We start from the raw sequence: 27910 nt of genomic DNA, 5'->3' as shown, positions 1-27910 counted from the left end.
GAGATGGTTTGTGGAGTGACCCCACATGACTCAGTTCTGAGTAACGGTGGGGGATGCCCTCAATCGGTTCTCTCTCGCATGGAGAATTGCCGGTCTGCCACTGCTATTCATTCTTTGTACATACTTGCACCCGTTACTGCTCACTACATGTACTTCTGACCCCAATTTGAGACACATCGTCATCAGTTCAGGAGACTAATCTTCCCCGCCGAGACGCCAAATACGATAGGCATATACACTCTCATGCCCGCCTCTCGCAACACCTGCATGTGCTTAACGCGGCGTCGAGCAGCAAATTGCTCTTCGGTAATCTGCTTGCTTTCTCCAAAAGGCCCGAATGCAAAGCGGCGTCCTTCTGACCATGGCTCTCTGCCATTTACAAAACTTATCCAACGGTCCCTCATCTCTTGACCCACTGCTTCAGCGGCACGGTTGAAAGACAGATCAACGCCCCCAAACAAGAAAAGGAGGTCGACGGCATGGTGCGCTCGGCTGGATGCCTGCCAGGGGTTGACCTGGTCGACAACATACTTGTAGACCTGTTTACTTGCAGCCTGGAGCTTGTCGGACACGATTTCCACAGGAAGGGAGTAACGAGTGTCGTGCAACAAATCCAGAGCTCCCAGTTTACTAGCCGTCGGGCGATCGGCAACGACCTGATACAGGTTGCGCAGCTTGGATCCCCACTGGGGATCTCGCTCAAAGGCACCAGCAATTGTGGCAGCATCGAGCGTTTCAATGCCGTTGCGCCAAATGACTGACTACGCAACTTGTCAGTTAACGATCCAACACCCCCGATATAAACCGTACCTCGTATTCTGTGTCTCCAATCATGACCTCCTCGACAAGCTCGGGCTTGGTTTCCCAGTTCTGGAATTCCTCATTGTCTTGGAGCCAGAATGAATTCACCTTACAATCTTCCAACGCTCGGACGAGAGCTGGCACTGAAGCCTGCCGAAGGGAAGGCTGGCCCAGCTCTCTGACTTTGGCTTCCAGAGATGCGATTAGCCCGTGGCCTTTCTCCAACGGTAGGGGGTTGGAGAGGTAAAGTGACCCCGACGCGAGAACAGCCCTCTTCACCGGAGTGCCAGTGAGTAGATGAGCATGCACATAAACCGCTCCCGCACTCTCTCCAGCGAGCGTGATGTTTTCCTGTTTCGTTATATGGTCAACAAGAACATCTCGAGAGCCGTCGGATGTTGCTTTGGGTGACTCACCGGGTCACCCCCAAAGGCAGCAATATTGTTCCGCACCCATTCAATGGCCAATTTCTGGTCTTTGAGGGCCAGGTTCTTCTCTTCTCCATCCCCGAAGCTGAAGATATTGAGTCGATAGTGGAACGAGACGAAGATAATGGGCTGGCCGCTCTTGATGGAGTCTGCCACAAGCTTGATGGGATCTGGAGCCCATATTGTTAGTGTCATACAGAATAGAGTCCGGCAAGGTAGAGATACCGCAGATCTTAGATGCAGCCGAGCAGAATGTCACTGCCTGGGACCCTCCTGTTGGAACGAGTCAGAATCACGCTCACAGCCACAGAGAATAGTCATTATACCATAGATCCAGAGAAAAACAGGCAACGGTCCCTGCGTCGCAGCCGACGGAGGACTGGTGATGTCGAGGTTCAGGCACTCGAACTCATCCTCAGGTTCTCTCTCGATCACGAAATCTTGGGGGATGCGTAGCAGATGGCGTACATCGACATCGACTTGAGGACATCTTGGTCTGAGCTTGTTTCAGCCGTGAACAATATTGAACCAGAGGGGCAAAGAGTACCCGTATCGAGTGGCATCGACAGCGGCGCCTTCGAAGCTATTCAGCGGCTGTGCTCGCTCGAACCGCGCTGGGATGTTGGCATATTTGATACCGCGGTATTCGTGGACGACAATCCCATTTGATTCTCGCTCGATTCCCTTGAAAGTGGCTTGAAGGCCGGGGTGGTGAACTTGGGGAGATGTCATGAGGACGGCCATCGACTCAGGATCTCAAGAGTAGTTGTAAATAGTAGTTCTAGATCGATAGGGATGTGAATACTATGGAGTGGAGGGTAGACGGCTGAGGAATGATGAAGCTGTGGCTCACCATGTCTGGTGGTCAGACCAGGAATAAAGTATTATAGTGTGCAGCAAGTACCTTGCGCCTCATCTGTCCTTCTCCATCAGTCCGGCTGTTGGTGGTAGAGTTGAATCCCGATTGTTTGCACTCAAGGTTGAGTTGGTGGGCCATCAGCTGCGGGGAGATCCACCACTGACTGACTGACTGACTGCACTTTCCCCCCGCTCCTCTACTCTCGTCTAGTATCTATTGCACCACGCAGAACCACCATCCAGGAGTAAGAGCAACACTGGCATCCAAACCCAATTTATTCTTTTCATTTTACCAATCAATAAAGTGCAACCCAGCCGTCTGTAGAGCTAATTCGTTTATAGTCATACTCCAGTACAAAAGCAACTCCGTGAACGCCACCATTTGAACTCCCACCCCCCAGTCATTACTCTCTTGACGAAGTCTTCTCGACAGTGGAAGAGGCCTCATTCTTCGCAGATTCACGCAGGAAAAGGAACGTAGGAATCCCAGACACCCCCGCCATCAAAGCGAGCGCCCAGGTCATTGTACTCCACCCCGCATCACTCTTGATAAAGCCCGCGAAAAATGGCCCAATGATCGTGCCCACAGCGTACGCCATATTGATGACTCCATACGCGAAAGCAATCGCCCCTCCTTCTCCAAAGATCCCGGGCGTCTCGGCCTCCTTGTCTTGCACATAGTACGTCGCTTCCACCATGACAGGAGACATAATCAGGCATACACAAGTTCCAACCAACAGAAGCAGCGCACACATGAGCACCTTATCTTCCATCGTGTCGTCAGTCACGAATCGGAGACATGCGAGACTCGGTATAGCGGCAAAGAACCCGCCTGCTGCCATGTACCGTCGACTTTGGCCCCAATGGTCGATAATATAACCTACTCCTGGGTCGAAGATTTGGGGTACAGAGATGGCAATGAAGATGAGCCCTTGGCCGCTCTGGCCCCAGCCGAAAGTCTGCTCGACAAACAGAGGCAGCACGCTGTCAAAGGAAGTCAGAACAAGGGAGATGATGAAGTAAGCCCACATGGACGTCATCATGCGGCCTGAGGCTAGAAGCGTATACATGGTGCTCGGCCGCTTCTTGCTGGTTTCATCATCGGTTGAGGTGGAGGACTCGCGTTCGGTTTCATGGCAACCCTTTTGGGCATCTCTCGAGCCATCAGAGGTCGCTGGGGAAGCGCCATTCTCCAAACCGGTGTCACTTCCTTGGTTCTCTGGGGGAACAATCTGTACGCCGTCCGCCTGAAGCCATTTGAGTGCATGTTTCCTCTCGATCATGACCAGTCGAAGGATGACATCCAGCGCAATTATGCCAAATGCCAGACCGAAGACAGCATAGTATCCCCCATTGCCATAGAGTACCCCTCCCAGCAGCGGTCCGGTCACCGTCCCTATGGTCATTGCCATTCCAAGATATCCCAGCGATTGGCCAAGGCCTTCTTTGCCGACGGTGTCCACCAGAAGCGCAGTACCAACAGTCCACACAACTGCTGCAGACGCTCCTTGAAAGAGACGCCCGACAATCCACAACGCGAGGTTTGTCCCGAAGCAGAGGAGCCCCGTAGCGGCAGCGAGAAGCACCAGGCCTCCCACGAACGGCCACCAGCGCGACTGAAACTTATCGGCCAAATACCCAGAAATGGCTACAGAAAGATCAGTAAAGTACACTTCGGATGGTTGATGGAGGGACAACTTACGCGAAACGGTTAGCTGAGTTACTCCGTAAAGAGCTAGCAAGGTCGATTGCCATGATTGTACTGAAGGATACAGTCAGTCAACTTAGGTCAACCTTCGCACGGGAAGATCGCATTTACCATCAGCGTCCGACATCCCAACTCGGTCACGTAGAGCTGTTGGCGCCACCGGAACAATCTGCGAGGAAAGTCAATACAATGGCCGAGGAAGCCCGTCACAATGCCCCAAAGCCCAAACATACCAACCCATACATAAGAACATCCTGTCAAATGGCTGATGATCAGCACATGCACCATTGAACATCGCCTGCTTCATTGGGGTTATGTACTGTACCGTGAAGACGGCAAAGCAAACCACGAAGCTAACAAACGCATCGGAGGTCCTCCACTTGAGAAACCTCGGCGGTTTTTGCTGCCCTTGATTTGGCCGCAAGCCACACAAGTCCCACGCCATCCTGTTGATGTCTGTTCTCTATTTGAGACAAACATCTAACCCAAATCTCCTCGGGTTCGTTAGCGTAGAACAGGTCCAATCTTTTTTTCGCGTTGGATGTGCACGATGGAAGCGAGAAAAGCAAGAGTGAAACAGATGCAAGAAAAGGAGAATCTAAAGCAAAGGCCACGGACTTCTAGTCTCATGGCGATCAATCAAGGAGCGACTGCAAGGGGGAGGCTTGAGAATATGATGGCGGGCGGAATCCACGACGCTCGGCCTGTAAGGAATGCCCGCAATATAATCAGGATATGGCCATCGCCCACCACCACTACGGGGCCAAGGTTGGTTCTCCTTGAGCCAAGTTGCTTGTAAGCTTGGCATAAGAATACGCGCTGACGCGTTCGAAAATGATATGATAAAAAGCTATTCGTGATCTCATTCCATAGCATTGGCCCTGCTCGTGCACTTTGCGAAGGGGATTCAGAGTCTATACATCTCGCTGCGGCTTCGAATACCATCGAATACACAGGTATTGTCCAAGGGGACATACTGCCTTGTCATAACCTTGAGGGCCTCCTGTGCGACTAGACCGCCCGTGAGAGCAGATACATTGTGTAATTCTCCGCCTTGCGTACGCCGGAGCTCCTGAGTCGCCTGTATGATTCGCTGTCTTGTTCCCTCGTCGACGGCCGCCGAGGCCTCCGAAGTAAGGGACCGCATCACCCGATCCACTCCTGCCTCCCACGCGAGCGTGGAATCCAGCGCATCTTCGCTCTGCTTGTCGGTCTGGATATCTGTGATGATGCTATCGAGAACATCATACCCAAGGAACACCGAGATCAGAGATTCGGGATCACTCAGGGCGTTTCGAATAGCCTTGAGAGTGTGCACCTCGCCATCCAATTGCGGGAGGTCACGGCCATGGATGACCTTGATATGAGCTGCATTCTTACAGAAAGTTTCAATGTCCTTGTCTGCGATCTTGGCAGGTCGAGGACTATGGAGTGCTTCTAGCCTCCGGACATTCTCAATCACCTCTGCTGTATCTTTCCGTGCTTTAGTTTTGTAGATGTTCTGCAGCGAGATGTAGTCCGCTGACTGCGCCTTCATGTCGGGCAACGAGCCAGGCAGCGGTAACACGCTGTGTTTGTTATAGAACTCACGAATAGCTGACGCAATGAGCCAGAAATTCGCCGACGTAGAGGTCAGCTTGGTGCATTCGTCCATCTCGAAGATCTCGCGGATTGAGCTTCGCAGAGTAAATGGGTTCAGTGACTTCAAAACTGCGGCCACAGCTTCATCATAATTCTCTTCACCCCCTTCGGGGTTATCTGTTCGTGCACCTGACCGAACCAGGTCTCTGAACGCAGTTTTCTCCTTGTAGTTAGAGGGGACGTTTCCGTCATGGGTTTCCTTCCACTTCTCTAGGTAGTGAAGCAAGAGTAGGATGTAAGGTACATGGCCATGTTGATGATCGTCCATGGTTTCCAGATTGCTAATGCTAGTCAGAGATGCTGCCAACTCCGGCCAGGGATTCAGGAGCCGCAGGTCCTGCGTGCTTTCGGGGTCTGGGTGTGTCTCTACTATGGGGAAGGCAGCTGGAAGCTGGAGAGAGAATGTTGAGTAGAAACCAACTGAGCGCGTATAGAGGACGGGGATGCCAAGGGCCTTGGCCGCACTGCGCAGTTCGCTCAGCATCGCTCTGTTGACCGGGCCTGAGACCAGTACCAATTTGAACTGTGGTAGGAATTCTGGGTCTTGCAGGAGCTCTGCGACCGGCTATCATTTGATGAGCATTAGCACTATGACACATGAGTGACTCTGAATCTTCTTACAGGTTCAATATACCTTAGATTCGAAGTTGCCGTCTACGTCGGGGTTTAGTTCTCTCAGCAACCGACAAGTCTCTTGGGCTCTTGACTTCCCTAGGCTGTCTTCTTCAAGGAAGAAGTTGACGCCAAGATCGGGCTCGGTCACGACCGCCGGATCGACGATGGTGAAGCCACCAATTCCAGGGAGGACGAGGTTCTTGAGCGTCTCCACGCCAACTACGCCCGAGACGCCTGTGCTCTGTTTACCCCATGGGCCATCGGAGTTGACGAGCAGAACTCGTGCTTCTTCGAGAGCTTGTTGCCCGCTGGCAGCCCACAGACGCAGTTGACGGTCATATTTTCTTTCCTTGGACGATGGCCCTACCAAGGCGCCGGGGAAAGCTTCAACCATGAGGGGCTATCTTCGATAAGCGGGACTATTATGTCCAGAGAATGCGGGGTATGAGTGGGAGGACTGAAGAGATATTCGATAGCCCGAGCTGCGTCAATCAAGCGTCGGTGCTTTCGACGACTCAGCACCGATCTTGAGGGGTCTGTTGCTTGGTTATGAGTGAGGTATAGCTGAAGGGTAGCTGAAGTAGCTAAGGGCAGCTAGCTGATGACACTGCAGTGCTGAAGCACTTGTTCCGCGGGCGACACGTGAGAAGCGCACGGACCGGGCCTGCTTTATGGCTGGCCTTGCCACCTGAGGCAGAAAAGTACTATGACGACAATCCCCCCCCCGCCGGGACACAAAGTCAACCGTAACAATAACAGTCCAATTCTATAGGAAACGTGATCTCAACGCCCATTCCCAGCATCCTCCTCGACCTCGGAGGAGTCAATTGGAAGTTATGGCGGGGATAGTCCCTCGTGGCTGTTTCCATCTCCTGTGAGTGGTCCCAATTGGCAGCTAAATAAGTTCCCTGGAAACACCGTTTGAGGTCCTTTCCTCCCTCCAAAACTCCCCTTCTCTTCTTCTTCTTCTTCTTCTCCCCCCCCCACCGCGGGCACCACTGGTCCGTAGTTCGTATTTTTCCCGATCTGGCAGGTTCAAGCCCCTCCACTGCTCCGGACACTCTAGTAATATATTAATATCAAGACCATTGCAGAACCCGGTCGGCTTTCTCTCCCTCCTCGCTGCTGCTCGCTTATTCTCGCCATCCATCTCGACGACTGTCATCCCGTCTTGCCCCGCGTCCTCTCTCCTCGCCCGTCCAATTCAAGTCTTATCGTCGCAACTCCACCATGGCTAGCGTCATCGAAGCCGCGAAGCGTGCAGCCGGAAAGGCCGCCGTAGAGAACCACTACCCCAAAGACGCCAAATACGTCGGCATTGGCAGCGGTTCCACCATCGTCTACGTCGTCGAGGCCATCAAGGAGTCGGGGGTCGACACATCCGCGACCAAGTACGTGCCCACGGGCTTCCACTCCAAGCAGCTCATCCTGTCGGCGGGGCTGGTGGCCGTGGACTTCGATTCCCTGCCCGAAGGCACGGTGCTGGATGTGGCCTTCGATGGCGCGGACGAGGTGGACGATGACCTCAACCTGATCAAGGGCGGTGGTGCCTGTCTGTTCCAGGAGAAGATCGTGGCCCTGCAGGCCAAGGAGTTCATCTGTGTTGCGGGTTCGGACCTCCCTACTCAGTCTCACCCATGAAGCCAAAACACTAATTGTCACTCTCCTTACCGCTGCGCAGACTCCCGTAAACTCCAATCGCGCCTGCTCTCCAACTGGAAGTACATCCCGATCGAAGTCGCGCCGATCGCCGCCGCTCGCGTTCTTACGGCCCTGAGGGAGATCGGCAGCATCCAGCCGGCTCTCCGGCTGAACGCCGACCCCAAGCAGGGCCCGCTGAAGACGGACCAGGCCTTCTACATCATCGACGCTCCCTTCCCGACCCTCCTGACGAAGACAGATGTGGCCGCTGGAAAGGAAGGCAGCGGTAGGGGCGGCGTGTGGGAAGTCGAAGCGCTGTCGCAAACCATCAAGCAGATCCCCGGCGTCCTCGATGTCGGCATCTTCTCGGGCCTAACGGGCCCTCAGGCCCGCGCTCTCGGCGGTGTTGGCGGCCAAAAGCCCATCGCCGCCTACTTCGGTATGGCCGACGGCTCTGTGTCCGTCCGGAAGGCTGCCGCATAATCGGGCTCCCGGAGCCATGTATGACGTTTTTCTTTGGACTCACTCGAGAAGATATAAAATGATACCATTTGAACATTAGCATCGTTGACTCTATCGCGCCTTCTAATCTCCAGTAATCGTACGGTTGGCATAGACACAAAACGTCGTCCAAGGGGGGTTCGGCGTTCAGCGTGCAGTCATCACAGGATATAGATTTCATGATTTGGTTTCTATAGCATAAATTATTTAGCGCCCTTGCCCTTCGCTTCCGTCTCACCCAGTTCGCGCACGAAGATCTTGACCGTCCCCTCGGCAACATCCTCCTTGCCGTCCTCAAAGCCGGGACTGATAGCGATGGCCAGATACTTGCCATTGCCGCTGAAGTCCACGGCCGCGACACTGGACGGGAGTTTCTGGTACTGGCGGATCCTCCTCTTGGCCATGCCGTCCCACAGCGCGACGACGCCGTCGCCGCCGCCCGAGGCAAAGGTCCCGTGGACGGGGTGGAACGCGAGCGCGTTGACGGGGTAGACGACGTCGACGTCGTCGGCGGTCTGGCGATGGCACTTAAAGGCGTACTTGCGGGCCTGCGACTCTGGGGAGGGGTCGAACCACTCGACGGCGACGCGGCCCTCGATGCTGGAGGAGGCGTAGCCGGCGTCGTCGGGCATGCAGGCGACGCAGCGGGTCATGAACTTCAGACTGCTCTCGCGGCGCTGCCAGGGCTCGACCTCGACTCGGTTGGGGCCGGAGCCCTCCGACTGCGCGGTGAGGAGGGCCAGGGCCTTCAGATCGTAGATGTGGAGGGCGCGCGAGGCCATGGCGACGACGAGTTTCGTGGCGGTCAGCGACATGGAGAACGGCTTGGAGGGCAGGGGGATGACGGCGGGGGCGGTGGCGGGGTCGTTAAGGAGGTGCACATGCAGCGTGCAGTCCCACGAGGCCGAAATTACGAGGTTGTGGTCCTTGCTGTAGACGACGCTGCGTACGCCGGCTTCGTGCGTGCTGAGCACCGTCTGCGATGACGAGGCGATATCGATCCTGTCCGCCGTCGTCAGTCAGTCAGTCAGTCGTCGGTCGGTCACTGGAGCTTCAGCAAGCTCCCTATCATATCTCCGTCGCCTAGAGAGCTCGTAGCACCACAACCACCGTAGGCAAGCGCACTCACTTTCTAACATCCCAATCCAGCCCAGCCGTGTAGATCTCATCCTCCGTTGCGCCAAAACACACATCCAGCACCGGCGCGCGGTGCTCAAACTTTTGTAGCAGCTTTCCCTCCCCTACGGCCCCATTCTCGTCGCGAAGATCGTACAGATAGACATTCTTATCCCATGAAGACACAACGATGCGCGTGGAGTCGGGGTTGGGCGAGAACTTAATCGCGGATATAGCATCCGTGGGCGGGGAAGCGACGACGAATTGATCTGCGAGCTGATTAGCGCGGAGCACCACATGAGAATCAAGACCAAGATCTCACTAGACGCCATTGTGATTCTCTGAAGCAACAAGCTCGATGTGCAAACAACGAACCAACCGTTGTTGATCGTCTCGGCGTCATCGAAGCTCCGGGCCCTTCACACCCGTTTTCTGCCGCCTCCCACCGCCGCGTGGAATATTCTCCCCCGCCATTATCGGCGTTACGATGTATGTCATTGAATCGTTGCACTTAAAACAGAATCATCACCGAGGAAGAACGCATCATGCCGTTCGCACAGCTTGTGATTGGGCCCCCGGGGGCAGGAAAGTCGACGTACTGCAATGGCATGCAACAGTTCCTCGGGGCCATCGGGCGTAAGTGCTCGATTGTGAACCTGGACCCCGCCAACGATCAGACGTCGTATCCGTGTGCGCTGGACGTTCGCGACCTTGTGACGCTGGAGGAGATCATGAGCGAGGACCAACTGGGGCCGAACGGCGGGGTGTTGTACGCGCTGGAGGAGCTGGAGGAGAATTTCGATTTCCTCGAGGAGGGGCTGAAGGAGCTCGGAGGTATGCGGATGCATTCCGGTCTGTCCAACTATCGCGATACTAACATGCTATCCCTAATCTCAAAGACGACTACGTTCTATTCGACTGTCCCGGCCAAGTCGAGATCTTCACACACCACTCCTCCCTCCGTAATATATTCTTCAAGATCCAGAAACTGGGGTATAGAGTATGCGCCGCGCAACCCGCTCTCCGTCCCTCGTCTCTCATAGTCCGTCCGACTGACACATGAAACCCAAACTACGCAGATGATAGTCATCCACCTGATCGACTCCTACAGCCTCACGCTCCCCTCGATGTATATCTCGGCGCTCCTCCTCTCCCTTCGCGCGATGCTGCAGATGGACCTGCCGCACCTGAACGTGCTCACGAAGATCGACAACATGTCCAACTACGCCCCGCTCCCGTTCAACCTCGACTACTACACCGAGGTGCAAGACCTCAACTACCTGCTCCCGCACCTAGAGGCGGAGTCGTCCCGTCTGTCGCACGAGAAGTTCGGCCCGCTCAACCAGGCCATCATCGACCTGGTGGAGGAGTTCGGGCTCGTGGCCTTCGAGACGTTAGCCGTGGAGGACAAGAAGAGTATGATGAACCTGCTGCATGCCATCGACCGCGCCAGCGGGTATGTGTTTGGTCCGGCCGAGGGGGCCAACGATACTATCTGGCAGGTGGCTGTTCGGGAGGGGCTGGGGCAGATGGACGTCCGCGATGTGCAAGAGCGGTGGCTGGACGCTAAGGAGCAGTACGATGAGCAGGAGCGCAAGGAGCTTGAAGCTGAGGCGAAGGCGCGAGAGCAGCAGGCGGCGGCGGCGGCCGGGGAGGGAGGGAACCAACCCGTGGGAGGGCACAATCACTATGACAATGATGACGACGACGAATACGGCGACATGGGCCGCGGCTCGATGCCGGACAGCGGGGTGCAAGTGATACGAAAGTCATGACAAGCAAATAACGTTCTGTTTCTTCGAAAATTTCTATAAAGTGTATAATAGGGTATCTCTAATAACAACGCCAAAATCGAACACCACGCCTCACCAGAGTAGTATGTAGTACACTCACTATTCATCCCCACTCAAATCCTCATCCATAACCCCATCGACCTCCTCATTCGCATCCCCATCCCCCAAACCGACCGAACCAGACCCAGACCCAGACCCAGACTCAAACCCAACCAACGCCCCCAGCACCCCCAACGCATCCTCCCCACCACCACGCACCTTCAAAACCTCCCTCCTAGCACGCCGAATGGCCTCCTCCTCAGCCTTCCGCATCGTCCCAGACACACGAATAACCCGAAAAACGCACCGCCTCGTCATCGCCGCATAGCGCCCACCACCACCACCACCAGGCCCCAACTCCGGTACAGCCTGCAAACACGACAACGCCATCCAGACCAACCGGAACGAGGCGCGGGGACACCGAATTATCGCTGTTGAGGTCGCGGGGGAGAGGTATTTGACTATTACACGACCCGGTCGTTCCAAGTTAGCGTAAACTCTTCTCGAGATTGGAGATCTGCAGCGGTTATAGCACGTCCGTTTCCCTCGTCCAACTAGAGACCAAGCGGGAGGAATATAAGAGGAGGGAGGAAGGAAGGAGGAAGGGGAAAGCTCACCACTAACACCACCAGCTCCCGCGCCGCCGAGGCGTCCGACGCCCCAGTCGCCGAAGAGCTCTGCGACTTGCTCGCGGACGAGTTTCGCGAGGAGGCTTGGGGTCAGTGCGTCCGAGGTGGGCGCGTGGATGTGGAGTTGGGCGGAGTTTGCGGTGAGTTTTCGGGACTGCGACTGAGGCTGCGACTTGGGGCCTGTCGTGGGCCAGGTGGTTGGGTCTGGGTAGAGGATGTCCACGAGGAGGTAGCGGTGTTTGATGCGGACCATTTTGTGGGAGTTTTATGGGATGATAGTCGCTTTGGTGGTAGTTGTTGTGGCGGTGTCGGAGAGTGGAGGGAGGAATTCCGAGTGGATTGCTTCGCGTATTTGATTTCAGTTTGTTTCTTGCGAGGTTGGTGTTGATTGTTTGCTGTTGTAAGGATTCTGTATCTTCAGATGATTTTCTTGATCGATTGACGCTGCGGCGGTGATTTTCTGCCATTCATGTGGGGCATCTCCGTCTCTGTCTCCGCCAGGCTAAGCTGCCGCGATGGAGATTCATCTCTTGTTACAAGCACCATACTAATCTAGTTATAGTTCATGCTACAATCTACAAAACACAAAAATAACATGTACGATTGATTATTCTAATGAAATGCACCCTGTCTGAATCATCGCGTAAAATTCATCAACCTTATCAGCTAGTCATGCCACACGTGCCACTACAGATTGTAAGTTGGAATAGAAGAGGTATGAAGTGAACCAAGCCAATGCAGAAAAGAGAAATAAGAAAGCCATCATAACTCCGACGTCAGCTGGGACGGATTTTATGACTCGGTCATGAAATGCAAGTGTATTAAAATGGGGCTGTAGGAAATTAGACGTTGACCTCAACACGGCCTTCGGAGCCACCCTTCTGGAGGGCGGGGAGGAGGTAGGTGATGTCATCCCAGGGGTGACGGTAGAGACCGGTGCGCAGTCTCTTCTGGTCGAGGTAGTGGGCAATGAGACCGATGGAACGACCCAGAACGAAGAGACCGTTGAGGACACCCATCTTCATGTAGTCCTCGGTCTCCTCGGGGGAGAAGGCACCGCAGTGGCGCATGAGATCAACGAAGCAGACAGCAATGCAGCCGTCGACGTTGAGGATCAGGTTGTCCTTCTTGGAGGTGGTGACGGACTCGACAGCAAGGGCGTAGTCGAGGAGCTTGGTGCTGGGGAAGTTCTTCTTAACATACTCCTTGACCAGCTCGACACGGAGATCGGGGTTGTTGCGGGACTTGATACGGTGACCAATACCGGGGACTAGGTACGGTTAGTGAGCGCGTCAAAAAAAAATCGAGATAGAGGGGCAACGTACTCAGCTTGTTCTCCTTGCGCATGGTGTCGACGAAGTCACGGGGGCTCATGCCCTTGTCGAAGGCCTTGGTGAACTCCTCAGCAGCGCCGTCCAGGGCACCACCGAAGCGGGAACCAATGGTCAGGAGACCAGAGACCAGGGCACTGATCAGGTCCTTACCAGCACGGGTGGTGATAATGGTGTTCATGGCACCCGAGACGGCGGGACCGTGATCAGCAGTAAGCATGAGAACCATCTCCAAGAACTTGCTGGCGTAGGTAGGCAGGCGGCGACGGAACCAAAGAAGGGACATCACACCACCGATACCAATGTCCTCCTTGAAGACATCGGAGATGGGCATACCCGCGTACAGGAGCTCCTGGCCACGGTCGTCGGAGATGGTGGAGATGAAAGCAGCGGGCTTACGGATGAGACCGAGCTCCTGAGCCCAGGAGTAGTCGATGGGAATCTTGGGGGGGACGGGCTCCTTCTGGGGCACGATGACACCCTTCTGGACCTCCTCATTGTAGACCCGAGCCAGAGTCTGGGGAAGCTCCTCGAAGGTTTCGGGAACGTGGATACCGGCCTCACGCATGGCGCGGTTCTTGGCAACAGCGGTCTCCAGGTCGGAGTTGGCGGAGGCACCGGCGTGACCGAACTGAACCTCGGTCTTGAACATGCTGGCGCAGGTACCGATGGCCCAGGCGACAATGGGCTTGGTGATGGTGCCGTTCTTGACGGCCTCGATGACACGGTACTCCTCGACACCACCGACCTCACCGAGGAGGACGAGGATCTTGCACTCAGGCTCGGCCTGGTAGCGGAGAAGGTGGTCGATGAAAGTGGTACCGGGGTAACGGTCACCACCGATGGCAACACCCTCGTAGACACCGTCGGTGTTCTGGGCAATGATGTTGTTCAATTCGTTGGACATACCACCGGACTTGGAGACGTAACCGACGGAACCCTTGCGGTAGAGCTTGGACGCAACGATGTTGTCCATCATACCACCAGTGTTACCGATCTTGAAAGCACCGGGCTTGATACCACCGACGGTAGCAGGGCCGATGATGGTGATGCCCTTCTCCTTGGCAGTGACGAGGATCTCACGAGCACGCTACGACACCGTTAGCCCCAATGGCTGAGCTACTGCGGGGAGGAAAACAACGTACTCTCTCGGGGACACCCTCAGCAATGATGGCAATGCTCTTGATCTGGGGGCACTCCATGAGCTCCATGGTAGAGCTGTAGACGGAGCGGGAAGAAGCGAAGTTGACGACGGTGTCAACATCGGGGTGCTTGGCCATGGCCTTGGAGACATCCTGGTAGACGGGGAGGAGGGTCTCGCTGGTGCCCCAGTACATCTTGCTGACGAACTGGCCACCGAAAGTGTAGATGATACCGGCGACGGAGGGAGTGCTACGCTTGCAGATGAAGTCGAAGTCCAGCATACCCTGGACAGCCCGGGGCTGCATACCACTGTGGCCATTGTCAATGACAAGCGACGGATGAACATCCAGCCGGTGGAACTTACTATACAAAGCATCTCGTCTTGTTGTGGAAGAGGGTGTGGTTGAGGGGAGAGAGCACACGGCTGGGGGGGTCGAAGCGGGTGATGTTGTCGTTGGCGGAAGCGCCGTTGGCAGTGTTGATCAAAGGAGCACCGTTAGGCATGATGGCTGATACTCTGTTCAATTCGAATGTCTGTCAGCACCGTGGGATAGTGGGTGGGTGAGATGGTGCGAGGTTGAGGGCAAGTAGCGGGCAGCACTGCTGCATTGAAGACAATGGAGGAGGGAGTGGGAATGCTTACCTGTCAACAGAGCTTGGACTGATGGGGAAATAGAATTAAGGAAGAGGAAAAGGATATTAATATGTAGGTATGGGTGGTATAGAGGAGGGAGGAGTGGGATGGAGGAAGAGAAGTCACACCGAATGTCGCGACCTGACGGAGGAAGAGAAGAAGGATGGGGAGGTGAACAAAAGGGAAGGGAACAGGGGAGAGAGTAATGCAATCAAGGGGATGGAGAAACGAGAATCGGCGAGGCAGATGAATGGACTGATGGGAAGAGGCGGATGATGAGTGAAAAACAAAAAAATGCCAGAGATAAAAAAAAATTAAAATCCCAAAAAAATATAATCAGAGGAGGGGGACGATATCGGGAGCTTGATGGGGGGGGAGAGGAGAAGCATTATGGGGCTACAGGTGCGGTATGGCCATTACTTACCATACCGCTGGTGGTATGAATGGGGTGGAAGACTGGTATCGTCCCGTATTGGGAATCCGACTCGAACCGTTCACTCCGTTAACTCTGTCTGTAGTGCCAGTGCCAGCCAGGCTCAAACATCCGCTGCCGTTGTTCACTTGGGAAAACCGGGTTGCGCAGGATTAAGGTCATACACTACTTGAATAAGCATTCGACAGAGCCCGATGGCTTCGAGAATGCGACTCTGTTATCATTGACATCCGGGGTTGGAATGCCAGGGAGCTTCCTCGGAGTAGGAACGGAGTACGGAGTTTATGTCTTCAGTATCAATCTGCTAACAGTGGCTTGTATCAGGATCTTGACTCCCGCAGTAATCCCGCTCGCGAACAACAACAAAGTACGGAGTATCCGGTGGTGGTCAGTCGGTCAGTCAGTATCTGATGTACTCGTGAATCTTCTATCCCGCAGGATGGAAGCGAGACTCGCCAAAAGCATGGATGGGTGGTTGCCTGCGTTGATTGGAACATCGGATTGTCTTTGAAAGTGCACCGCCCGCCATGAGGGAATCGCCCGATACCCCTTCCGTATTCCGAAACTCCCCTTCATCAGGTCCTTTGGACGCTTGGAAGCTGGTTGGGGTTAGAGCGGAGTGGATCCGGGATCCGCACGCAAGCAAGCTGGAGGTCCGACTCAACTTCAATGAAGTTCGCCAGCCAGGGACATGGTCTGGTCTGGTCTGGTCTGGTCTGATCTGACTGCCTGACTGCCTGACTGACTATGCACGAGGCCTGTACGTTGGCCGGGATCATTGCGTTTTCGCTCCCTCACCGAAAGAGTGTTGACCAAGGTTGTCGACCAGCAGCGGTATGAGGTGGATGTGGGGGATTGAAGGATGTGGGATGATAGTCTCGGAATCTGATCGCAAGAGGACCTGCCTAGTTGGCACGGCACTCGATAGCTAACTACGAGTAACTAAGTCCTAATTGTGTACTACCCACCCTGCACACTGGACAGTACATTGTTCATTGTTTGTTTGTGTTGGCCCCTCTTCTCTCTTCTCTTGTCTTATCTATCGGAGCGAGTGGCAGCCTCAGGTACCGACCGCCGATTAAAGAATATGGGGAACAAACCAGGGGGAGAGTGGATTACATCATCGTACAGCATATCCATAGATCAATTCTGGTTATCAATTTAATTTTAATCAGTTCAGTCTATACACATCTCCCGGCATTCATCAGCAGCATCATCTGGTCACGCTGCTGCAACTGCTTCCGGTTTCGTATGAGACTATGGCCAACAAATTGACCACGTACCCAACAAATGCTCAAAACGAGGCCAAGGGCTGGCCATGAACAAACCTAAGGGGGTGATGGTATTGAGGCTACAGCGTAGGGCAGATACTGCGACTAAAATACCCAGACTGACCCTCCCGAGGATCCCCAACGCCCGCCAATCCAGGATGACAGGCTGGGTCTTCGTCCGGCCCGCTTTTTGTTACGGAGGCTCCACCGCATCTCAAATTTCTCAACAACTCCCCCTGGTTGTAGTCTGGTATTCCTGGTATCGGACCTGATAGCTACTGGTATCACCGTGTTTTACTGTCATTCTGGCTCCCATTCGAGACGATCATTCCATTCCATTCACTCCATTTACTGATCCATCCAATTCTTACTCTGCCTGCCCGCCGGTCCAGAAAAATTTCCCTACCCACCACCCACTTCCTCCCCCCCGTTTATTATTCCACTCGCGCCTTTTCATCGGACGTTGCATACTCATTATTATCACCGAATCGACTAATCGGCGCCCGTCTCAACTTCCGTTTAGATCCTTTTTTTCCTCCTTCTGCCTCCCCTGCCGACTTCTTTTTACTCTCTTCCTCTTTTGTCCATTCCTCCCCCTCAACCCACCCCTCCTCTACCTCCGATCTATTTCCAGTGACATCTCGCATCTGGTAATAATTCCTTCCTACCTACGAAAAATATCTCTTGTCTTCTCTCCCCCTCCTCCCTCTCTCTGAACTCTCCCTCTTTCTCCTTCAATTACCAGGTATATTCTTAATCCGGGGTTTACTTCCCATATACATCCCCCCCTCCTCCGTCTCTTCCACCGTTGTTGTTATTCTCCTCCTCTTACACTCCTCTTTCAGTTTAATTCTATCCTCCTTCTCCTCCTCTTACGATCATCATGTCCGCCAAATCGATTCTCGAGGCTGATGGCAAGGCCATCCTCAACTACCACCTCACTCGTGCCCCCGTTATCAAGCCGACTCCTCTCCCTCCTTCCTCCACGCACAATGCTCCTCCCAAGCTCGCCTCCCTTTACTTCCCCGAAGATGCTTCCGTCAAGGATGTCCTCGACCAGGCTGAGATCCTCTACCCGTGGCTGTTGGTCCCTGGATCCAAGTTCGTGGCCAAGCCCGATCAATTGATCAAGCGACGTGGAAAGAGTGGCCTGTTGGCCCTGAACAAGACCTGGGCTGAGGCTCGGGAATGGATTGAGGCTCGTGCTGGCAAGGAGATCCAGGTTGAGACCGTCACTGGCTACCTCCGTCAGTTCCTGGTTGAGCCTTTCGTGCCTCACCCCCAGGAGACTGAGTACTACATCAACATCCACTCCGTGCGTGAGGTAAGGCAATCGCATTCCACTGCTCGCTGGCCACCCAGAGTACTAATGAACAACCACAACAGGGTGACTGGATCCTCTTCACCCACGAGGGTGGTGTCGATGTTGGTGATGTTGATGCTAAGGCGGAGAAGCTCCTCATCCCCGTCAACCTCAAGAACTACCCCTCCAACGAGGAGATCGCTGCTACTCTCCTGAACAAGGTTCCCCAGGGTGTCCACAACGTTCTCGTGGACTTCATCTCCCGCCTCTATGCCGTCTACGTTGACTGCCAATTCACCTACCTCGAGATCAACCCCCTGGTTGTTATCCCCAACGCGGATGCCACCTCCGCTGAGGTTCACTTCCTCGACTTGGCTGCCAAGCTCGACCAGACCGCTGAGTTCGAGTGTGGTACCAAATGGGCCATTGCCCGCAGCCCCGCCAACCTGGGTATGCCCGTCATCAAGAGCGAGAAGGTCAACGTCGATGCTGGCCCTCCCATGGAGTTCCCCGCTCCTTTCGGCCGTGAGCTGAGCAAGGAGGAGAAGTTCATCTCCGACATGGACGCCAAGACCGGTGCTTCCCTCAAGTTGACCGTCCTCAACGCCAACGGCCGTGTCTGGACCCTGGTCGCTGGTGGTGGTGCCTCCGTCGTGTACGCCGATGCCATTGCCTCGGCTGGTTTCGTCAGCGAGCTCGCCAACTACGGTGAGTACTCCGGTGCTCCCACCGAGACGCAGACCTTCAACTACGCCCGCACCATCCTCGACCTGATGCTGCGTGCCCCCACCCACCCCGAGGGCAAGGTCCTCTTCATCGGTGGTGGTATTGCCAACTTCACCAACGTTGCTTCCACCTTCAAGGGTGTCATCCGCGCTCTCCGCGAGGTTGCCCCCGTCCTCAACGAGCACAAGGTCCAGATCTGGGTCCGTCGTGCCGGTCCCAACTACCAGGAGGGTCTTAAGAACATCAAGGCCGTGGGTGAGGAGCTTGGCCTCAACATGCACGTCTACGGTCCCGAGATGCACGTCAGCGGTATCGTTCCCCTTGCCCTGCTCGGCAAGAAGACCGACATCAAGGAGTTCGGATCCGCGTAAGCGGCAAAGGAGGGTCTTTTCTGCTGATTCCCCTTTCTATTTTTTAATTTAATCTTCCTACGAGATTTTATTTTCTGAATGCATGGCATGATACGGTTGTTTTACGTCATTCTGTTATTATTTTCCTCCCCCTTTTTTTTCTCTTTTTTTTTTCTTGACGGCACTCACACACACCCATGGATTCCCCGGCTTTGCTTTGAGTTCAAGTGCAAGGGAAAGACGGGACTTGATCCGTTCTGGAGTTGAAATACTGCTTAGACTTGTGATAGTCGTTAATACAACGATACGATTCTGTTGTCGAGACTTTGACTCGGATTCTCCTGCGTATTCCAATCTTTTTTCCCTCGTATGCGCGATTTAGAGCAAATATCCCCTCAGAATGTAAACGCAAGAACCAAACAAAGCATGCAGCCCACCAACGCATGCAGAGATGACTTGTCGACCCTACAGACAGACAAGTGGACAAAGGGAACCTCCAAACAACGTGCATGCGGCGGTATGTATGTGTTGTCCGTCCTTGCTCTTCAGTTAACAATCAAGAGAGTAAAAAGTATATACCTCCAAAGCGGTGTGCATGCACAGGATCTCATACTTAATGCATGTGCGTATGCGCTGTATGTACATACATACATATCCTACCAACAAACCCCAGCAGCATACATGGCAGACCTACATGGGGGGGAGGGGGGGCGGGGGGAGGGTAACAAAAACCCGGTGTCGTAAATAACATACAAGACCCGTATGTAACGCGCCAGACAGACGTCAAAATAAACTCCCCAGAAGCCAGCCCTCCGAGGGAGATCGAAGATAAGATCAGATCCGAAAGGCTGATCCACATGGCTACGATCTAGATGATCGGGGAGGGGGGAGGGGTTGGTTCTCCTGCAAAGGGGAGATCAAGATCTAGATAACAGGGGGTTACGGTTAGTACGGAGTGGTGGGAAAAGATTTTCAGTAGGGAAGCCCAGGGAGGGATGGGGTTCCGTACGTCCGAGGCGGAGCGCGGATGGATGGAAGCTGACTGACTGACTGCCACTTGCTGTTACTTTGGATTTAGTGCTGGTTGGTTAGGGTGGGTTTTGTTTGGTTTGCATGGTTCTTTTAGGGGAGAGTATATAAAGTCGACGGTCCTGTTGAGGGGGATATGGGAGGTTTGAGCTTTTTGGATTGCTTGGGTGATTGGGTGTAGTAGCGTTTATGTGTGTGCTTTGGTGGGTGGAGGGCTTGATGATGGTTTCGGTGGTAGTGCCTCTTGTGCTTGCTTTCTGCGAAGCTAGTTACCATAGAATCATTCGATGCTATTCACTTCTTTGTCCTTCCCAGGTGTGGTTTATCGATGTGGCTTTCTGAGAAAGATACAGCTAGTACCTTATAGTCTATTTGCTATGGTAGTTAGTGTAGGCGAGTCGATAACATTTCGAGATATATATATTCATCCGCGCAGGGACAACATAAAACAACCCGAAAGAACCATAATTTCAAATGATCATTAGGCTTAAGCCTTATGAGAAGGAGCCATGACTACTAGAATGACTTGAAACAATCGTGAGGATGAAATATGTTCCTGGACAGCACGCATTTGATTGCACAATTGCATCGGCTATCTTATATCATGGGAAAGTCATCATCACACTTCAGTTCAAAACCTCCACGCGCACCACGGCAACGCTCAAGGAGAACAACAGTGATAGCAGTAACCTACAAGGAATGCTCAGCTCGGGGTCATTATAAAAAAAGCAAGCTCGTTACACCCTATCTCGAGAGGACCTACTCCAGTTTTCCAAGCATGTATGTTCGAGTAAGCTAGCCCAAAGTGAACCGAACAGCAGCATAGGTACTGGATCAAAACATATTCAGGCCCTTCAACTCGCTTACTATGTCAACTAATTACCTCATCGGCTTAGCTGATTCATTGCTGCCCCAGCAATTTAATCAAACCGCGTATCCATGGCATCGTGTCCATACAATAGACTTCCACGGCAGATTGCATATATATCATTGGGAGTCGTCCTTACTGCCGGAACCGTATCCTTGATCATCAACCATGCTTCTAGCTCATGAGCTATAGAGTCGCCTGTCGCTAGACCCCACCATACACGAGACATGAACGTAATCAAAGAGAGGAGATTATCATATCATATTACATACTCCCATCGTGCCAAAAACTCGAGGCACGATGATACCGAGCAAAGTAGTGACAGGTGGGAAATACATCGTGTGGTATGCAAGACAGTCATTTCACGCTTTCGACAATAAACGCACAGCAGGACATTGGAATAGACCCCAACGCTAACACTAGGAGAGAAGGACCAGAAGACCCCATCTCCGTAGCTCGTCGGAATCTGGTTTTTATAGTGGGGCTTTTCAAGGAAGAGCTGGATGGCAGAAGCTCATGATTTTGCGAACAGAGGTATAATACACGTTATAGGCGGCTTTGAGAATCCGAAAAACAAAAGGCAACAAGCGTTGAACAAGATTTGGCTAGTCCAATTTACTCGTTGATCTTGGCGAGGATCCTAGTGGACCAGAATTAGAATCAAAGTTCACAACACGCGCAACGGGTGGAAAGGGATACGTACTCGGAATCGCGGAAGAGGGTGTACTCCTCCTCACCAACCTTGATGGGGCTACCACCGAACTATATCACAATGCCTTGTTAGCCGTGCTCGATAGGGCCATCTTTCGAAATGGAGAACGTCCGTCGACCCATTTATGACGAAACCAGGGCGAGAGTTCAAGACGTACCTGGGGGATGAGGACACGGTCACCGACAGTGACGCCCATGGGGATGCGCTGGCCGTTGCGGTCAACGGCACCGGGGCCGACGGCGAGAACATTGGCCTCGTTCTGCTCCTTGACGCTGCTCTCGGGGAGGAAGATACCGGAGGCGGTCTTGGCCTCGGGCTTGACACGCTGGACCAGAACGCGGTCCAGGAGGGGAGCAAGGTTCTTGACGTTGCGGAGGAAAGACTAGAAGCAGAGATAGGGGATTAGCACTGGCCTACAGAGATCCAAGTGGATGATGTTGATGATCGGAGGGATTGGCGAGTCAATGGAAACAGGCGGAAAAGTTCATTCGGAGCTCCATGCGTCGGAAACAGAGGCAAGTGACATACCATTGTGATTGTGATGTGATTGAGAGTGCTAAGCACGAGAGGCAGCGAGAAATTCAGAGGGGAGCGATGGAGGATGAAAGTGAGTCAAGGCGTGAAGAGCAGAAGAGGAAGAGGAAGCGGCCGGGGAAAGGAAGTTCTGATCTGGAGTCGCGAGAAATTTCCAGAATGCCAAGACCAACAAGCTTCCATCAACTTTCTGCCGAGGGTATCACCACGACTCAACTGGCACAAAATGACTGCATTTCTTCATTTTCAACAGTCCTCAGACCCCTATTCTGTATATCGAAGAACATAGCATAGCTTCGCGTGTGAAAAACACCTAGTATACGTGCTATTACCCCAGCATCTCCAGATTGGCACATCACCCGCTCCCTTCCCGAGCTGGCCGGACCGACGCCGGCCTGTCATTCGGCTTTGCTTAATTAATGGATTGCATGCCCCCGAGAATTTTCTAACTCCATCCTGCCATCCCAAATGCTACTTCCACAAAGGCGTTATCATAACAAGGTGACCAATACTTTGAGACACATCCCATAACTCTACCATCTTCTTCCCCGTCCACGGCCTCCACCACCAAAGCCACCACCTCCATAACCCATCTGGGGTTGGCCACCACCTTGACCTCCAAAACCAGGTTGGCCCTGCTGTCCGCCGCCTGCGCCGGATTGTCCGCCCATCATCGCCTGGGCATGTTGCATGAATGTCATGGGGTCCATTGACGTGGGATCCAGGCCTTGCGCAATCATGCCTGTAAGTATACCCTGCATCATTTCTGGCGACATGTCCGGCAGACCGGGCATACCGGCCATTGGAGGTGCCGCGCTGCTTGGGGGAACGCCTGGACCACCTGGACCACCAGCCATCGGCGGCATAATGCCTAGGAAAGCTTGCATATCGTCCAATTGTTTCTTCTGGTCAAGGATGTCCTTCCGCAACTCCTGTTGTTTCAACACGTAACTGGCCCACGTGAACTCGTCGAACCCGTAATTGAAGTAGTCTGTGATATCGGATCCTGGCCGCCGCCATGGCTTATCGTCTTCCGGAAAGTCCGAGTCCATATCAGTCAGAAGGATCGGTTTGCCTGTCGTGGGGTGCACGGGGTTGGCGTGAACGTCGATCGTGGACGCGTGCACTGGAGGGTACGCCGAGCCCGGCTTTTGAGGGACGGCAGGTCTTGCGCTGACAGGTACTGGAGTGACGGATTCGACTTTCGGCGTGAGGGAGGGCGTTGAGGGTTTTGGGGCAGGAGGAGATTCTACAGATGAGGGTCGTTGCGAATCCGCGCGTAGATTGGCATGACGAGGATGAGGGCTGTTGAAAGATTAGACAGGCCGCAGGAGGTTGATTCAGAGCTCAAACTCACGCTTCTGGAGGTGGCGCATCGGCGGGCGCCTCGGTGATAATGTTGAAGTCATCCTAGAGAGAGAGTCAGAGGGCCGAAAGGAGGGCAAAACCAGTGCTTGCTGTAATCATACATCATCTTCATCCACTTCTATCTCTTCTTCCTCGTATTCCTCTTGGTCATTGTCCGCAGGGGGATTCTGAGCACCATTCTGGTGCTGAGGGGTCGGAACCGTATCGGCGGGATCGTAGAAATCGTCGTCTTCGTCGTCCATCATCTTGAATAGTGGTAGGAGGAATGGAGTGGACGGATGTAACGAGGCGTAGCGGAAATGCGATCCTGTTTACGGCGATCTTGCGGAGATCGCACGGGCGGGCGGCGAGTTTGACCTGTTTGCTCCTGCTTTGTTCGCTCGCTCTCTCACAGTTCAACTTTGAACGGAACGTCCAACTTCAAAGGAACCCTGGTCAAGTGATCGAGGATCGAAGGAATTAAGCTACGGAGTGGTATTTGCTTGACCCCTCAAGGTTCAATCGTGCCATTGACAGTGTTGGCTTACAATTATCCAATCGTTCCAATCCGGAGCTCTTTGAAATCACGTGCTAGTACGTCAGTTGTTTGCATGTGAGCAGAAACGACAAGCCACTGCACTCGACTCTCGATAATACTCCATTCTCTTGTGCACAAAATGTCGAACTCTGAACAGCCCAGTCATAGCTCGACTCCGAGGTCATTCACAAGCCAAACAGTCTCGGCAGAAGACTTGCTCAAGTCGCAGACGGTTGGTCTCGTTCATCTCTCCGATTTTCGCAAGCGCCGCGCAGAAGTTCTAGAGCAGAAGGAGCGAGAAGCACATGATAAGTCGCTTGGAAGAGGCTCATCCGGTGTTTCTAGAAGTGCCACTCCTTCTGCGGGCGATGTGACTGACGGGTGAGTCAAGGCGCAATTCTTCGTTGATGTCCGATGAGCTGATCGCAAAGCACCAGTAATTCAACCTCCCGAAGCGATGCCCCCCCTAAAAAGAAAAAGAAGAAGCCCCTGGTGAAGAGCAAGCTTTCATTCCACAACGATGATGAGGAAGAGGAGGAGATCGATAGTGCTGCCGGTACTCCACGCGACTCCAGTATTCCACGCTCCGCCTCGAGGACTCCCGTTGACGACTTTGCGCCACCATCACGGCGCATCACACCGAACCCGAATGCACCACCCCCACCGAAGGCAATGACAAAGGCTGCATTGAAGGCGGAGGCGGAGGCACGGGATGCTCTCCGTAGGGAGTTCCTGGCAATGCAGGAAGCCGTGAAAAACACGGAGATATTGATCCCCTTTATCTTCTATGATGGGACGAACATCCCAGCCGGGACAGTCAGAGTCAAGAAAGGCGATCCAGTCTGGCTGTTTCTTGACAGATGCCGGAAGGTCGGAGCTGAGCTGGGTGTTGGTGGTAACAGCGGAGCCTCGAAAGCTCGCAAGGACAATCGTCGTGAGTGGGCCAGAATTAGTGTCGACGACTTAATGCTAGTCAAGGGAGAGGTTATTGTCCCACACGTGAGTCATGCTAGTTCGCCGGGTTATAAAAGTTCATTGGCTGATTGATGTAGCACTACGAGCTTTACTACTTCATCGCCAACAGTGTCCCCAGCTTCTCGAGCGCTGGTGGTCTGTTGTTCGATTATTCTAACAAGCCGCCGTCGGCTCCCAAATCCGACGATCCTCTCTCGAGGCCGAACAGCGAACAGCTGGAAGGAGCTGATAAGGATCCGACACTAACCAAGGTGGTCGATAGACGCTGGTACGAGCGCAACAAGCATATTTTCCCTGCGAGCTTGTGGCGGGAATATGAACCCGGAGCAGAGTTTGAGGAGAAGATGCGGACTACCAGGCGTGATGCGTCCGGGAACACATTCTTCTTCTGAAGTGATGGTGCAGCCAAGATCCTAGATCTATAGATGATATGCCAAGGCGCGAAATGTTATGTATGCTAAGATACCCGTATAAACCCGTCCGATGGTATATAATTGAAGTTGAGACGCTTTACAGTTATTTGGATATCCTTATATGCGGGCTGTGCTCTGCTCTGTTTCTACCTCCGCGTGCTTCCCGTATCCAGTTGTCCGTAGCCTCAACGAAGACACTTCACTCCCCGTCCGACTATTACCTCTGCGAGGCTCGCACACTGTCGAATATGGACTTTTACCTTCGGTGCAACTCCCTCAAGTGTCGAACCCAGCTTAAAGAAAGAGCGGTCGTCACTACCTGCTCGTAAGTCTACCAGCGTGCTCTCAGCGCCTCCGACTTGTCACATCACTCTCCGCAACTAACAGTCCCATCAAGACATATCTTCTGTCTTCAATGTGCGAGCAATCTAGGTCTTTCGCAGCCTACATCGGTCGAACGTCGCTGCCCAGCATGCCAAACCATTCTCATCAACCCAGACGACGCGGTTGCGACAAGCCTGAACCCGTCAGAAGACTACAAGACGAGCGTACTCAGTGGCCTGGACCCGAACACGATAATGGAATGCGCTGGACGAGCTCTGCTGTTCTGGGCCTACCAGACAACTCAGGAAATGTGAGGATCCCGTTGTTGAAGAACCCACGTCTGGTGTACCCTCTCTGACAGCCCGCCAGCTTCTACCAGGAGTTCCTCGGAAAGACCCTCACAGAGAAATACGCAAACCTGAACACGCAGATGGACAAGATCATTCAAAACGCGAACTCGGAGATCTCAGCCCTACAAGCACGTCTATCAGGTTCGAACTCAACCCCCGCATGCCCCTAGCCACGACTCCTGAAGCTCCTGCAAATGAGACACCTCAGTGTCAAAAGATTATTAACGGGCTCCCTCACAGACATGCAAACAACACAAGACGAACTCCGCAAGAAAAACCAAGAGCTCGTGGACATGTATCGCGAAAAATGCAATCGGTTCACGCAGATCACGAACCTGTACAACCTGCTGAAGTCGCGCGCCATGAAATCGCAGATGCAGACCGCGGCGTCGGACTCGGTCACCCAGACGCTGAGCTCGCTCGCTCCGCCTGCCTCGCGCCGTGGTGATCCACCCTTTGCTGCTGCTGCTGCTGCTACGAGCCACCCCGTTCACGCAGAAACGGGGTCTTCGATCCCACCACAGACTCCACTGCATCGGTATCCCGTCGATCGCGAAGGCGTGGAACAGCTCCACCGACACCAACGGAGCGGGACAGGGAGCTCAAAAGGGGCAAAGCAGAAGGCAGACGCAGCGGCCATGCCACCGCCGCCTGGCCGTCTACTCGGGGATCCAAGAAGCTGTATGTCTTGCAGCCATCCACACTGATCAACACCAGCCTGACTATTACCTAGACGATGCCTCGACAACATCGACCACGAACCAGCACCGAACACGACTGGGCGGCTCCACCACTCGACCGTCAACAGGCGCCTCACAGCTCCCACACGACAGCGTGATGCTCGCGCGATTCGGAGCAGACGGCGGTCCGAACAACCCCTTCGTCAGTGCGCGGGACTCGGTCTCGAGGGGCGATGCACATCTGCGTCATGCGGGTCCGCCGACATGTCCCGGGGAGCCTCCAGGCGTGAGGTCGTATTTCGACAGTACGATCATATAGCTTCCATTACTTGGTGAAGAAGCCTGCTGGAAGGATCCGGGGTGGTCGGAACAAGCTTGTGTGACGTGTTTTCTGCCCGCGCTTACTTATTGATCTCTGTTGCTGTTTTGCTTTTGCTTGTGCCGCGCGAATTAATCTAGAATTTAAGCCAACTTCACTATGTATGGAATCGGTATATTGTCTTCGTGTATATACATACTTCTCTAGGGACGCTGATAGACGTATAGCCAAGGGAGGTATGCAGTTCCTGCGTATACAGAGGTCAGACTTTCAACGTAAGCATGCGATGCAGCTTGACAGTCAACACTTTATGCGATATTCATGTTACACAAAAAGGGAAGGAGGCGATCCGCTACTTTGCCGACTCCATGAGTACAAACAGGCTTGCTCGATAAGTTCCACCATGTCGGTGTGGCTGAGGAGGACCGCGTTATCGAGGAAGATGTAGGCCCGAGGGTCCTGGGTATTGACGTTGAAGACGCAGAGTGATTTAACCAGTTAGCCCGATCGCCACGGGGGGATCATACACGAGGAACTGAGTACGAGATGGAATGAGTGATTCTGGCTAAGTCTTGAGCGCCTGGTTTGGGGAATTCTCTGCGTGCATGGATACCGGCCATACAACCGAGAAACAGATGGTTTTGCATGCACGCAGCCGATTTTCCCTGTATAACTTCATAGTATGGGTCTGAGCGTTCCGTGTGCGTTCGGGTTTCGATAAAGTACCTACATAGCTAGCTGCACTTGTGCGGGCTCGATTAGGTTGAAGGAATTCAAAGATGAATGAATGAAATGTCTCTTTCCGTCTACCATCGCGGATCTGGATAGTTTTCAGCGAAGAAAACCGAAGATAAAACTAG

General features: G+C 53.7%; 12 protein-coding genes across 12 annotated transcripts; 5 read left to right on the top strand and 7 right to left on the bottom strand.

Moving 5' to 3' along the window:
• Positions 1–182: 182 nt before the first annotated feature.
• On the bottom strand, positions 183–1961 carry BO97DRAFT_440422 (putative carboxylesterase; the record flags this gene model as incomplete). Its single annotated transcript, XM_025698072.1, has 6 exons — positions 183–761; positions 811–1152; positions 1218–1399; positions 1455–1502; positions 1556–1725; positions 1777–1961. 6 exons carry the CDS (start codon positions 1959–1961, stop codon positions 183–185), a joined length of 1506 nt encoding a protein of 501 aa, XP_025554926.1.
• Positions 1962–2397: 436 nt separating this feature from the next.
• BO97DRAFT_361896 (MFS transporter) lies at positions 2398–4563 on the bottom strand. Its single transcript, XM_025692439.1, has 5 exons — positions 4121–4563; positions 4029–4049; positions 3907–3964; positions 3790–3849; positions 2398–3735 (listed from the first exon to the last, which is right to left on the bottom strand). Exons 1-5 carry the CDS (start codon positions 4238–4240, stop codon positions 2492–2494), a joined length of 1503 nt encoding a protein of 500 aa, XP_025554925.1. The 5' UTR covers positions 4241–4563; the 3' UTR covers positions 2398–2491.
• Positions 4564–4651: 88 nt separating this feature from the next.
• Positions 4652–6632, bottom strand: BO97DRAFT_383484 (NEDD8-activating enzyme E1 regulatory subunit). The gene is made up of 2 exons (XM_025693367.1): positions 6071–6632; positions 4652–6001 (listed from the first exon to the last, which is right to left on the bottom strand). The coding sequence occupies exons 1-2, from the start codon at positions 6443–6445 to the stop codon at positions 4703–4705; spliced, it is 1674 nt and encodes a 557-aa protein (XP_025554924.1). The 5' UTR covers positions 6446–6632; the 3' UTR covers positions 4652–4702.
• A 242-nt stretch (positions 6633–6874) lies between these two features.
• On the top strand, positions 6875–8254 carry BO97DRAFT_383483 (ribose-5-phosphate isomerase RKI1). The gene is made up of 3 exons (XM_025693366.1): positions 6875–7080; positions 7146–7660; positions 7733–8254. Exons 2-3 carry the CDS (start codon positions 7282–7284, stop codon positions 8173–8175), a joined length of 822 nt encoding a protein of 273 aa, XP_025554923.1. The 5' UTR covers positions 6875–7080; positions 7146–7281; the 3' UTR covers positions 8176–8254.
• Positions 8255–8371: 117 nt separating this feature from the next.
• BO97DRAFT_383480 (WD40 repeat domain-containing protein) lies at positions 8372–9683 on the bottom strand. Its single transcript, XM_025693365.1, has 3 exons — positions 9632–9683; positions 9323–9578; positions 8372–9195 (listed from the first exon to the last, which is right to left on the bottom strand). Exons 1-3 carry the CDS (start codon positions 9639–9641, stop codon positions 8397–8399), a joined length of 1065 nt encoding a protein of 354 aa, XP_025554922.1. The 5' UTR covers positions 9642–9683; the 3' UTR covers positions 8372–8396.
• A 136-nt stretch (positions 9684–9819) lies between these two features.
• Positions 9820–11084, top strand: BO97DRAFT_383475 (GTPase GPN2; the record flags this gene model as incomplete). Its single annotated transcript, XM_025693364.1, has 3 exons — positions 9820–10143; positions 10209–10309; positions 10389–11084. Exons 1-3 carry the CDS (start codon positions 9855–9857, stop codon positions 11082–11084), a joined length of 1086 nt encoding a protein of 361 aa, XP_025554921.1. The 5' UTR covers positions 9820–9854.
• Positions 11085–11201: 117 nt separating this feature from the next.
• Positions 11202–12174, bottom strand: BO97DRAFT_475422 (Rpp14/Pop5 family protein; the record flags this gene model as incomplete). The annotated part of the gene is made up of 2 exons (XM_025700405.1): positions 11759–12174; positions 11202–11602 (listed from the first exon to the last, which is right to left on the bottom strand). The coding sequence occupies exons 1-2, from the start codon at positions 12021–12023 to the stop codon at positions 11202–11204; spliced, it is 666 nt and encodes a 221-aa protein (XP_025554920.1). The 5' UTR covers positions 12024–12174.
• A 193-nt stretch (positions 12175–12367) lies between these two features.
• On the bottom strand, positions 12368–15220 carry BO97DRAFT_361878 (putative ATP citrate lyase, subunit 1). The gene is made up of 5 exons (XM_025692438.1): positions 14888–15220; positions 14609–14761; positions 14247–14553; positions 13096–14191; positions 12368–13040 (listed from the first exon to the last, which is right to left on the bottom strand). The coding sequence occupies exons 2-5, from the start codon at positions 14746–14748 to the stop codon at positions 12613–12615; spliced, it is 1971 nt and encodes a 656-aa protein (XP_025554919.1). The 5' UTR covers positions 14749–14761; positions 14888–15220; the 3' UTR covers positions 12368–12612.
• Positions 15221–17195: 1975 nt separating this feature from the next.
• Positions 17196–19160, top strand: aclA (putative ATP citrate lyase subunit (Acl)). Its single transcript, XM_025694646.1, has 2 exons — positions 17196–17906; positions 17969–19160. Exons 1-2 carry the CDS (start codon positions 17466–17468, stop codon positions 18980–18982), a joined length of 1455 nt encoding a protein of 484 aa, XP_025554918.1. The 5' UTR covers positions 17196–17465; the 3' UTR covers positions 18983–19160.
• Positions 19161–21023: 1863 nt separating this feature from the next.
• On the bottom strand, positions 21024–23937 carry BO97DRAFT_467964 (Cpn10-domain-containing protein). Its single transcript, XM_025699696.1, has 7 exons — positions 23574–23937; positions 23462–23514; positions 22642–23409; positions 22437–22479; positions 21728–21952; positions 21562–21620; positions 21024–21498 (listed from the first exon to the last, which is right to left on the bottom strand). Exons 1-7 carry the CDS (start codon positions 23715–23717, stop codon positions 21474–21476), a joined length of 1317 nt encoding a protein of 438 aa, XP_025554917.1. The 5' UTR covers positions 23718–23937; the 3' UTR covers positions 21024–21473.
• On the top strand, positions 23908–25443 carry BO97DRAFT_361866 (FAM50/XAP5 family protein). Its single transcript, XM_025692437.1, has 3 exons — positions 23908–24370; positions 24427–24988; positions 25042–25443. Exons 1-3 carry the CDS (start codon positions 24129–24131, stop codon positions 25354–25356), a joined length of 1119 nt encoding a protein of 372 aa, XP_025554916.1. The 5' UTR covers positions 23908–24128; the 3' UTR covers positions 25357–25443.
• BO97DRAFT_174456 (uncharacterized protein) lies at positions 24984–27212 on the top strand. The gene is made up of 6 exons (XM_025690333.1): positions 24984–24988; positions 25042–25702; positions 25775–26011; positions 26071–26192; positions 26292–26732; positions 26785–27212. Exons 2-6 carry the CDS (start codon positions 25395–25397, stop codon positions 27048–27050), a joined length of 1374 nt encoding a protein of 457 aa, XP_025554915.1. The 5' UTR covers positions 24984–24988; positions 25042–25394; the 3' UTR covers positions 27051–27212.
• Positions 27213–27910: the final 698 nt, after the last annotated feature.

Source organism: Aspergillus homomorphus (assembly GCF_003184865.1).
Source record: "Aspergillus homomorphus CBS 101889 unplaced genomic scaffold BO97scaffold_4, whole genome shotgun sequence".
NCBI classification, from domain to species: Eukaryota; Fungi; Ascomycota; class Eurotiomycetes; order Eurotiales; family Aspergillaceae; genus Aspergillus; species Aspergillus homomorphus.
Note: the sequence above shows the minus strand (reverse complement) of the source record. Positions and strands in the feature narration are given on the sequence as shown.